This window comes from Macrobrachium nipponense, chromosome 24 (assembly GCF_015104395.2).
Source record: "Macrobrachium nipponense isolate FS-2020 chromosome 24, ASM1510439v2, whole genome shotgun sequence".
NCBI classification, from domain to species: domain Eukaryota; kingdom Metazoa; phylum Arthropoda; class Malacostraca; order Decapoda; family Palaemonidae; genus Macrobrachium; species Macrobrachium nipponense.
In genome coordinates, this window is record NC_061091.1 from 32710291 (window position 1) to 32722790 (window position 12500).

The following is a 12500-nucleotide window of genomic DNA, read 5'->3' on the forward strand; positions in this document are numbered from 1 at the left end:
ACTCCGAGGTGCTATAGTAGATTCAAATCAACCGTGCATTTGATGTCTAGGCCAGTCCCTTACGATGCCCCTGATTGGCTGTTGATAAGCCAATGTCAGGGCTGGAAACTCTCTCGAGAGAGTTCACATAGGCAGGATGCCTGTTCCATCTCTCCTGAGGTATACTTCTTTCAGGAGAAGTGGAACTACATCCTACCTACGTGAACTCTCTCGAGAGACTGAGAGTTTGATCCAGCCGTGTGATTGGCTTATCGACACCCTATCAGGAGCGTCGTAAGGGAAGGGCCTAGACGTCAAATGCACGGTTGATGTGAATCTACTATAGTACTAAACATGGCTGAAGCTACTTGCAACGGCATGTGTAGCACAATAGCCTCTTCGGGCTCAAATATTCCATGCAGCCGTTTAAATATTGTGAGGTCGACAAATTATATCAATAAACGACATCTTCGTGCGGCCGTCTACTTTACATTTACTATACGGTGTTTAGTAATATACTAGTAGATTCACATCAACCGTGTATTTGATGTCCTTATTGGCTGTTGACAAGCCAATCACAGGGCTGGAAACTCTCAGTCTCTCTCGAGAGTTCACAAAGGCAGGATGTGTTCCACCTCTCCTGAGGGATACTCGTGCATTTGATGTCCCTCAGGAGAAGTGGAACATAAATCCTGCCTATGTGAACTCTCGAGAGAGACTGGGAGTTTCCAGCCCTGTGATTGGCTTATCGACAGCCTATCAGGAGCGTCGTAAGGGACTGGCCTAGACTATCAAATGCACGGTCGATGTGAATCTAATATAGCACCTAGGACTAGGAGTAGGTGACGCGTCGATAGATATCAAGCCAAAGTGGCATCGCAATATGAATTGCATTTGATCACTGGATTAACCGAGAGTATTTTGGTAAGTGAGCGTCAAAGGAGGCTCCCTTACGTAGGAGAGAATAGTGAAACTTATGAAGGCAAAATTTTAGAAAATTTCAAAGGTGAGAGAATAAATATTCAGAATCCAGTGACTTACTTGAAGTTAAATCTTTCAGCCATGACGTCCAACATTTCAAAACAGAAGCCCTCAGCTCTAAGGACTTTTTGTCCATTTAGCTCCAGCTTTACGAATGGCGGGCGCTGTTGAAAGGAAGCCAGTTAAAGAAACTAATATAGTCTCCTATAATTACACATATATTTTATTCACTTTTCATTATCATCGGCATTACATTTTTCATCCATTTTCCAGTTGGTATTCAGCTATGAAGCTATAAATATATACGCATTCAATTATATATACATAAATAAATTCCTGTGTAAATTAATATGAATTCATGTCTAGATGCAATTAAGTAAAGATGTGAAGATATAGTAAAGATACAAGCTCAGATTATTTAATCACTCATGCAGGCTCCAAATTATTATATAATATAACAAAGAATGAGTTGAGTCAGCTAACTCAAGTAAACGTAAATAAAACAAATATTTGTGACCTAAATTTACAGATCTTGAAAAAGAGTCTGGTGCAAGACAAAATGGGTGAAAGTGAGGCCTGAAATCCACAGAAAAGGGGGAAGAAAACGCCACACAGGTGGAGTATGTAAACTTAACGACGCTAGGCGATACCAACCGGACTTTACCTCCAAATTAGATAAATTGCAGTGTTTTGGACGGGTAATGACGAATATGCATGCGAACTTGCGATAGATTGCCATTGACTCTTGATGAATGAACAGGATAATCTATTTACCGAATACTTTACCTAAACTGATTTTGTCTGGTAATGATCGCATGGGATGAAAGTTCTTCACAGCGTCTTTCAACCCCTTTCAGCCTAGCTGCTGTCCACCTTCTTAAACTTTACCATTCTCCAAATTTTATATCTTGGTTACGAACAAGTGCTTCTGAGAAGACCTACGACTCACGATGCCATCATTGGCCTAGTGTTTTCCCACCATACGGTGTGAGAAAATCTATATCATTGGTCGTTCTCGAGCTTTGTTTTGATTTTGTACAAGCCACTAGACTGTAGAATCTAGAATGTTGATTTGAGAATCTCAAAGTTTAAACATGTGACGGTCTTGAAAGTTCATCGTACAAATACATTACTTAATATCAGATGATTTGAATAATAATAATAATATATTAATCTGAGTCATTGTTAATTTTTTAGCCTAAAAGTTCGCTGATATCGTAGCTTCTATATCATGTCTAGATACACTCCTGCAAACATTGCGTACAAAAAAGGAACGACGAATCTTGAGCACCGGCTTGCATTTCTCGGTTACTGAGACAGTCAACAATGAGTCAGCTGGCCAATCCATCATTCGCCATTCTGATGTAATATTTAGCATCAACAACCTTGGGTAACGAAGGCATTCACGTTTATCATTTCTTTTGATGTGGAGACAAATTTGGACTTGCAACCTCTGCCCTTATCTAGCCCAGGCCAGAACAAACCAGAAAAGTGGAAGGCAGCGTTAGACCTGCCTCTCAGACGATAAAGTATTATGAATCTGGGGAAACATGGAGATGACGAGATTTCCAGCCGCCTTGTCTGCATAGTATATTTAAACGGCACATAGGCAGAGCAACACAGTACGAGACAAACATCCCAATGAGAAAAGAATGACGACATTAAAACGACAACTAAGGCGATTCATAAATTCTTAAGTCGGAAGGAGGAGAAGAAGACCTACCACAATGGTCGACAAAGGCGTTAAAAGTATCGCATTTCTTTGCGTCATATATCTCTGCAAGACTTCATCGACGGAGGCCCCTTCAACACAGGAGACCTATTGTGCTCCTACGAAGATAAATTACATGCTGTATCATACCGGTTCTGATAATGTCAGGCATTTTTGGGGACAGCTATTCATATATCCTAACCTGATTTAACGAGATTTTTTAAAAGCGTAAACTTGTTCGTAATGCGTTTTTCAATTATCGTTACCATTAGTATTTGCCTACATGTTCTAGCATATTAAAAACCAGAATGATAACAAAAGCTTCTGTGTTGTGTGGAAAATAGTTTAGTGACGCGCACAAGCATACAAATATATATATATATATATATTATATATATATATATATTATTAATATACATATACATATATATATATATATATATATATATTTATAATTACTATATTATATCTATCTATCTATCTATCTATCTATCTATCTATATATATATATAAATATATATATATATATATATAATATATATATATATATATATATTATTATTAATAATATGAAACTCCTCAGAAAGGAAATAGTTTATAGATTTACGGAACGAAATTATAATACTGTAATTTAAAAGCACAGCAACGGAAGTAACCTTTATATTGGCGAACTATATCATCCAAAATCTTTCTTCTGGGGATCTATTACATCTACCCGTATGGGGTTAGTGCGGTTAGTGCACCTCATGCGGTGCACTGTAGGCGTTATTTAAGGCTCTTAGCAACGTCCCTTCGGTCCCTACCTCCCATTTCTTTTTCTATAACTCCGTTCTTATTCTACTACTTCCATCTTACTCTTCAATCTCTCCTAACAATTGTTTCATATTGCAACTGCGAGGTTTTCCTCCTGTTACACCTTTCAAACGTCCTTCTCTCTTAGTTTCCCTTTCAGCGCTGAATGACCTCATAGGTCCCAGCGCTTTGCTTTTGGCTTAAATCTAGTGCATGTACCAACGTTCCTCCTCAAGATATCTGTCATCTTGACCCGATTTTGGCTTAAGGAACGGGAAATATTTCACGTTAACAAGTTCCAAGACAAAATCAAAAGCCAGAGTGGGAAAGGTCCAATTGGATTGAGCCCCATTGAGAAAAAGAAAATCTGGGATCCTTTCTCCCAAACTCGGCAAAATATAGATTTATCTTTACCATGTCGTGTTTTTATATATGTTAACCGAAGGGGAATTTTTTTAGTTGATAATAATTTCGTCCTCTCGAGGATTCGAACCAGCGGACAGAGGAGAAATCAGGATTTCAGTGACGTCTTGACCGTCTGTGCGCTGGTTCGAACCCACGAAAGAACGGAATTATTATCAACTAAAAAATTCCCCTTCGGTTAACATATATGAAAATATATTAATTCCGAGGTAGAGCGAATGGCGAATTGGATATTACAGAACATTTGTAGCTTAATGCATATAGGAATTATATATAACTACAATGGCATCAGGATTGTAGAGGTGATTAGGTAGGGCACGGCCAAAAAAATGTTGGGAACCAGTCTTGTTGACACTTGCTTCCTGCTGGTAAGTATGCTCAGAAGAAGCAATCAGCCGCTTGTAACGTGCGTTTAGATCTGGTTAAGTATATCTAAGACAACTTTGACTTTGGACACGAATCCCCTTTAACTGAAAGCACTTTCCCCTTTTAGCAACAACATTTTTTTTCTACGTTTTCCGTCAGAAGCTAAAAAACAACTGGTACCTGATGAACATGACCTTGCAGTTGGCAACAATATCCAGTTGATCGACTTTCGAATAACAATCGAAAATTCTTCTCTACGATGAGTTTTCAATTATAATGCATCATTTTGAGGAGACATTAAAGGAAAATATTCACGACGAAGACGATTTGTAATCACTTTCGACATTACTAAATGAAGCGTAAAGCACTTCAATCAAATATACTTAAGTGTCCCAGGTGATGTTAAAGGTACCAGATGCACATTATTCTCAATTTTTTTTATTTATTTATTTTTTTTTTACGTGGAACATTCATCATCGACGGTGAGTTATATCTAGTTCGCGGGTCTCTCGGAATGGACGCCTTTCCACTTATATGACTTTGATTCACAGTAGTTTTAGTAACAGCAGCCCTTTTTTGCTTATTTTATAATCATTCCAGTAAAATGTAACATGTCTTTACTGTTTCTATTATACAATGAACACTTATTATCATGAAACCAGCCTATAAGCAAGCCATCAGCTTGTAAACGAAATGACGAAAGACTTAAAGCCCGTGTGGAGTAAAATATAAGATAAAATAACAAAGTTAAACAAACATAGATTAATAAAAGAACTGGAAATTTATACTTTAATAGCTGCAAATTTATTTGTGCATAAGCTTGATAATTCAAGACCTTTTCGTTGATCAATTTAAGGTTTGTAGCTAATCATCACTGTCAGGTGTTTCCCCAGAACTCTTGCAGAGTTGTGCTTGCAGGTTTTACAAGATATTTTTTGCATTTGTTTTCACAGTCTTACTACTTTCATTATTTACTGAATTATAAGTTACTGTGACGTTATTTGCGCGTAACTACTAAGTATCGTGCCTTGCATTTAGAATTTGGCGCTGACAAGATTTATTCAGAGAAATGTGGCAGAAAAACTGACTGAAGCAGACTGAATTAGTCGCGGTCTAATAGAACCCGTTGTGCCTTTTTTTAACCTAATCAGACAGTCATTTACCTGGTGGTGAAATGACTATGGTGACTCGCAGCTAAGGTGAAGAAGGGCATGAGGCTAGCAGTCTCATCCCAAAAGATTGGCTGAGACCCAGAAAGCAAACAGTTTGTGCAACCAGCCCTCCTGAAGGGAAAGGAGCATGGGAAACTACTTAGCATTGCTATGCAACCGTCTTCTTTCTACACCTGAACCTGGAAATCACTTCATGCTTTTTAAAATAAATATATCAAATATCAATATTTGACCCACTCATACATTAGCTGTCGGTCGACTTTGCGATCCAGTGCTGTTCTGATACAAATTTTAGTAATTTTTTCTTTTTTAATCTGCAGGGGTATTTACCCTTCTGCTTCATCCTATTCCTTTATCCGGGTTGTGACCGACAGGAGTCTGTAAACTACGAACTCGCAACATTGACTGATATAAGCTGATAAGTCAAACAACCACTTTAATATGAATTGATTTAACGAGGCCACTGAGACACGTTTCCAGACTTTCTTTGGATTCGCCCGAAGGATCTGCTCTGAGCAGAGGTGAAAAGTGGACGGAGGCAGGGTTTAAGAAGCTGGACAGCTAGATAGAAAGAGACAGGAAATTACAAAAGAAAAGTAAAAGATAGAAAACAATGCAGATGGAGCCGACAGGATCGTGCAAAGAACCTCCAGAGCCATCTGTACATCGTCCTATGCAAAACACAGTAGAAGTGACGTCCTTCTATGAAGAAACAAACAAGCCTCTTACGTGGATAGTGACGACGGTGAGATTCCTCTCGTTAAGATACCTCCTGCCCAACTCGAGTTTCATATCCGAAGGGGGAAACTTGGGATCGATCTCGTTGATGTTCAACAAGATGTCAGCACCGACGCAGTTTAAATATTCTTGTTGGTAACTGGAATACAGATCCACAGAAATTCTCAGGTCAGATTTCGAAAGCCAGAGGTGAATAGACAAGATTAATATAGGTCAGTCTCTGCTATTTTTACAAAGTATATTATCAAAGATGAAAGTGATAACAACAACAGAAAGCTAAAAATAATTTTACTAAAACAGGAAGACTATTGGGGCTCACAAGTAACGCGTTTTGCTAAATAACGCAACAGACATCTTTAGAATATACAAAAGGATAAGTCTAAGGCCTCGTCTACACGGTCGAGCTTTGCTCGACGAACTTTTTTCGATGTGACGTCAGAAGCGGGAAAAGTCAGAGCCTTACCCGCTATTTCAACGCTTCTGACGTCACATCGAACAGAGTTCGTCAAGCAAAGCTCGACGGTGTGGACGGGCCTTAACAAGGACTCCGTGGACTAGGAAGCGACTTAGAATAGAATAACAAATAACATAAGTGAAGTTTAAAACCTAATTTCTGGCCAGCACTTAGGCCGCATCCGGGACATGGCCCTAGTTGCTTCATTCCACAAATCAGTATCTAGAAATATGCACCCGACTTAATATTCTGGGGCACAGTGAGGCCCGAGAACCCCGGGCCTCACTGTGAATACTACATACACTCCTGTGTCGATTTCTTACTTTCCTTTGCCGGACGGCATCGAATCTCGTGGTAACAAAGGATTTCGGGGAGTGGGCTGCGATTTTGGCTTTTTCCGTGGAGTCGACAGCCACTGATGAAGGATATGAGCAGCGCATTGGTAGCGGCGATGGATCTGCAAGATTATGAGAATAATGAGTGGCATTATATGTTATTACAAATGAGTCACATACTATACTTTCATAGGGCTGGCCCCTATCATTTTGTTTCAAAATGAGTGATGAAATCAGGTGCAAGTCGGAATTGAAGAAGATGAACAGATAAATGGATAAAAAACAAAGCTGACAGTTTATCCTCTCTTCCCTTCTTATTGTATAATATGAGTAAGGTAGGACTCCTTATATGTCTGGCCATCTGTCAGTTCTGAGTGTATATATTTTTTAGGTTATTCAGATTGAGCAGACCTTCGCATGAATAAAAAACAAGGCGTGATCCGACCTCCAGCTTACTCGTGACGCATGCAAGATTTTCCCCTCATGTATAAGTTGACAACATTATAATCCTAACTTAACGTAGATTAAAACGTGATAAAGTCTTTGATTAAAGTCTACGATTAAATAGATCCTTGTTTCACAAACGAAAATTAAAATAAATACGCTATATTTTATTAGAAATAATTTTACTGTGCTGATTAACATACAGATTATTCATTTCTTACATTTTCATTCTAATAAATAAAGCATAAATATCCTATCCTAAGATTCCTGTATTGTTAACTGAATGCGAAGCACCTTTTTTCAGACGTTTTTAGGCTCTTCCATAGACCTTTCCTAGCCCCCAACAAGAACAACAGCAAGAAGAAGAAGAACAACAACAAAGTAGTTTGTAGACTTTCTCCCTGAGTAAGCGAAGAAAATAAATTATATAGACCACTGGTGAGAGAAGCTGGCCCAGGGCCGGTCGGTGGTAAGTCTAAATGGTTACGCAGCACACTTTACATAGGATAAGAAATTCATGTGAAGAAGACCTGTAGCTTGGAGGCGAATTAAGGTGAATGGTTGATATGTTGATAAAGAATGTCCTCAAAGGTGCAGCTCTGACAGATAGACTGGCTATTGTAGATTCATATCAACCGTGCATCTGATGTCGAGGCCAGTCCCTTACGACGCTCCTGATTGGCTGTTGATAAGCCAATCACAGGGCTGGAAACACTCAGTCTCTCTCGAGAGTTCACATAGGCAGGATGTATGCTCCACCTCTCCTAATGGATACTTTTGAAAGATGTATCCCTCAGGAGAAGTGGAACATACTTCCTGTCTATGTGAACTCTCTCGAGAGACAGAGTTTCCAGCCCTGTGATTGGCTTATCAACAGCCAATCAGGAGCGTCGTGAGGGACTGGTCTAGGCATAAGATGCATAGTTGATGTGAATCCACCATAGCTTTGAAAGCATGCACTCTTGCTACAGTAACTTGAACCACCGGAGCCTAAAAGCTGTATACCAAGTCAAAAGATAAAAAAAAAAAAATACTTGAATAATAATATTTAATGTAAAGCCACATCTATAGAGCCGAAACATACAACCCTAAAGGTTAATTGATATTACAGATATAGATTTGTATCTTAGGAAGTGATAACTGATCGGAAAACTCTGAATATGCAAAAGGAAGGAAGCTACATTTAATTCGGAATGCTGGCTTCCTTCTAGGTCGAAAACTAACTCACACTGGTATTAAAACCATCTTCCTTTCTCAGGACCCATGAAGGAGGATAACCACAATCCTTGACAAGGAAAGGAATCGTGTTCTGAAGTCTCCTAGACTAACTATGGCGTTCAGCTAGCAATCGACGTGCAGTCAAGGGAAGGAATGAACAGATTATATAACAGGTAGGATAAATCTTTAAAAGGATTCCAATTTGTCAAATTTATGAAGTAACATAAAAAATATTCAGCCAAAGACAGTTAAGAATAACTTCTTGTTCAGTCTCCTTAACCTCCCGGTAACAATGAGCAATAACATAGTAATTTGATTATTATACAAAACAGGCGTCTTTACATCTTATAAAAAGGTGCATAATACACTATAGGACTCTATTACTCGAGTTGAACCTATTCATCATAATAATTACAATGGATTCCCTTAATTAAAATAATTGAAATTTACAAAGACAAATAAAGTAAATGGTAAGTAAGGCATTTCAAAGACAGTATATGCCTTAGAGCTCATTGTAATTCATGAAATTCACGAGCAGCAATAATTCTTTATCCGTACCTTGACTCTATAGATGGGTAAGGAAGCGGACGTGAAAGCAGGACTCCTCGCACAATATTCATTGTCGAATGCCAGAGATGGCGTCCCACTCCTCTTCCCAGAGCTCAGCACGGCGTCACCGAGAATGCACTCGCCGACGCTGACCACACCCGTTACATTTTTTGAGCCTGAAATGACAAAATATCTGAGGGGAATATATATAAGGCTTCAATTGTTTTACATATATGTCAGTTAGCAATTTCTCTTTGAAAATCTGATGTAATTTCTTGCCAATGATACTTTGAATTATTGGTTGAACATGCAGATGAGAGGATAAAATAGATAAGTAAATCAACCCATGAACCCGGTAGAGTACTAGAATATCAGTGAATGCCAGAAAATTAGATTCGTGGCGGAAAGCAAAAATCAAAATGACTAACGTTAACAGAAAGACAATTATAATTTAGGAAGATGACTATGGAGTAAAAATTCAATAAATAATGAAATACTAGACCATGACTCTCAAGGCTAAAGAATATATAAATAAATAAATAAAGAAAAACCGAAAAGGAAAGATAAGTTGAAGCTATAAAAAGTACGAAATGTATGCTGAGGTGCACTAAAGAAGACTTGAGAAATGCTTTAAGAGCGAAATTCATCTGGAAATAAGCTCATTAAGATTTTATGCCGAGAGAAAAATGACACATTTTCTAGGGGTAAATATGAGCAAAGGGGAAGCTCAGTAAGCCTAAATTCCAGTACTTTTTTAGTAAGTTAAACTTCTAATTATATACGACATCGCTATATTCTTCGAGAGTGGTATGATAGTTATTCAAAGTATTTCCACATAAACCACAAGCATAATGTAACCGATTAAATGAAATGAATGTCCTTACGCCAAAGTTTATGAAAGAAAATATCTTGGTAAGGGATCCGAAGGTATTCAGCGGTGATGCCGTGAGTCGACGCTATCGTGTCGAAGACGGACTTCGCATGGATGTCTTGTTGCCGTTGGCTGGAAGGAGAAAAGTCGGCCCATCGATCGTAAATCACAACTGCAATTATGAGAAAACTGTCTTAGAATAGACATGACATAAATCTGTAAAGTTTAGACGTGATTCTGGTCTTAAACTATATATGACTGAATTCGTTTCGGGAACAGAGTATCTACAATTTTTTATTTTTTATTTTGGCCATAGTTGTTGCTATGACAGTTCACAGAAATCAGCCAACCATAATGAATCTTGGAGTCCATTTAACAACATTCTGTTAAAGGTGGTTTAAAAATGCAGAGAGAGTCGAAGAGGCGTCAACATTGCTTTTAATGTAAAAAGGTAAATAAAATGGCATTCTACTTCCCAAAGTGAATCATTTGATTATGCTTGCCTCATTGGACTGATGATATAGTGTGTCCAAAGTGTGATCTTAAAAATACGTCCATGTAATCCCCTGCTCACAAAAGGTGTTCACAATTTCGAAGGGGCAACCATTAACTCGAAAGGCTGCAACTAATCACCTGCATTTGGACTGCCTTTCAAGCAATTGCTTGAAAGGCTACAACTAATCATCCCCCATTTTTACCACCTTTTGTGATAATTTTATCCTTGTATAAGACGTAAGACGACAATCTCGGGTCGATTCATCTACCACTTAAAGTAATGTTTAATCGACTTCCATTTACACTGTGCTTCTCAACATTCCTCTGTTTGCCTTCTATCTCTCACGCAACCTTCATGGAATGCCAAGTTCTTTCCAACCCCCATTTATCAGTGTTCAAGTTCGGAAGGCCTTCTGTCTGCCCTCACTAGGATCGTTGATTACATTTTTTGAAACTTGGGCTGTCAAACCAAGCATTGGGGCACTTCCGGTTATTCAGCACTGGAGTTAGTGAAAAGGAGTTGGAGTGGTTGGACAGCAGTATGAAAAGACCCTGACAATAAATGAGATGACTTGCAATGTTCTGGTGGTAGAACTGAGAGAAAACTACACAGTTGCATTTAAAATTAATAGTTGATTGAATATAAAATTTTGGCCAGAGCCAAGCACTGGGACCTACGTGGTCATTCGAAGGTTGACAGTAAAAGGATTGGAAGATGAAACAGGAGGAAAACCTCGCAATTGCACCATGAATCAACTGTTAGGAGAAGGTGGAAAGTAAGATGGAAGAAAGAGAATATGGAAGGAGGCACAGTAAAAGGAATGAGAGGGGATTGTAGCTAAGTAGGGGCCGAAGGCACGCTGCAAACAACCTTAAGTAATGCCACAGTGCACCGTATGAGGTGCATTGACGGCACTATCCCCCTACGGGATTATAATTAATAGTTAGGGAGGTTGGGGAGCAAGATTAAAGAAAGGAAATGGGAATGAAATCAGATTTAAAGGCTATGATATGGGGGGACTAAGGGACGTTGCAAACACCCTTTAGTAATTCCTACAGCGCACCACCTGAGGTGCACTGACGGCGCTAACCCCCTACGGAGTCGCTTGGTTTGGGGAGGCTGGCCCGTGACCCCCCTGCGTGACTTCATATCTCGTTCCTCCATCATCTGGTTTATAGGTCTCCCGGTCCTCTTTGGGGCTCTTCGGCGCTCATGTCGAATCGTCCTCCGCTCTTCAGCTAACGAAATGGTCCTATTCCTTACCTTCACCAAGCTATCTATTGTATTTTAAAAAATGTTTCGGCAGTTTTGCTTTCATGTCTCCGAGGCTTGTCAAAAAAGTGACTTATACTCGAAAATTTATTGATATGTATCATAAATTTAAGAAGGTAATTATTGTATTTGTATGTGTAATTATCCAGTTCTTATTATTCATAGAATGATCTAAAACTCAATTTTTATCGTCTTTTGCCATTGCATTGAGTATTATTGTTTTTATCAAATGCATTGCCTTATGTATTAGTGTGGCCTGTTACTTAGAAATGACATTATTCGATAAACGTAATGATTTGGAGAGATAATTGGCATTGACCTAAAGTATTCTACGACCTTTACAAAATGCTGAAAAGTCTGTAAAATGAATTTCTTATTTCGATGCAACCGGAACCTTTGAAATCGACTGGAGAGAAAGATCTTTAAAGTTTTCCTTTGATTCAAACAATGAAACCCCGTATTCGGAATATAATTCAGTCCTCAATGCATAAAAAGTGAAAATCCACGAACATTAGAATACAAATTCACCTGGAGATAGGCAACGCCTAGCATATCGGAAATATTAAGCTTTTATAAATGCCGCGCCTAAGAAGTCGGTAGATCAAAGGAGATATTTCAGGTACGGCATCGGAAAATGCAGCGGGCTCTAGCAAACGTAGGCCAAATGTGATGAATGAATGTGTTCTCTTTAAGGACCCA

At 38.7% G+C, this 12500-nt stretch overlaps 2 protein-coding genes across 2 annotated transcripts in view; one reads left to right on the forward strand and one right to left on the reverse strand.

Moving 5' to 3' along the window:
* LOC135205563 (glutamate receptor U1-like) overlaps positions 1 to 12500 on the reverse strand; it is a 54691-nt gene that overhangs the window by 8673 nt on the left and 33518 nt on the right. The window contains 5 exon segments of the mRNA XM_064236330.1: positions 1021 to 1124; positions 6154 to 6301; positions 6940 to 7073; positions 9172 to 9338; positions 10047 to 10205. Coding sequence (XP_064092400.1) covers positions 1021 to 1124; positions 6154 to 6301; positions 6940 to 7073; positions 9172 to 9338; positions 10047 to 10205 — 712 coding nt within the window.
* Positions 8658 to 12500, forward strand: part of LOC135205562 (uncharacterized) — a 68346-nt gene continuing 64503 nt past the window's right edge. Inside the window, exon 1 of the mRNA XM_064236329.1 lies at positions 8658 to 8786. The gene's annotated coding sequence lies outside the window, so the exon portion shown is untranslated. The remainder of the gene's footprint in view (positions 8787 to 12500) is intronic.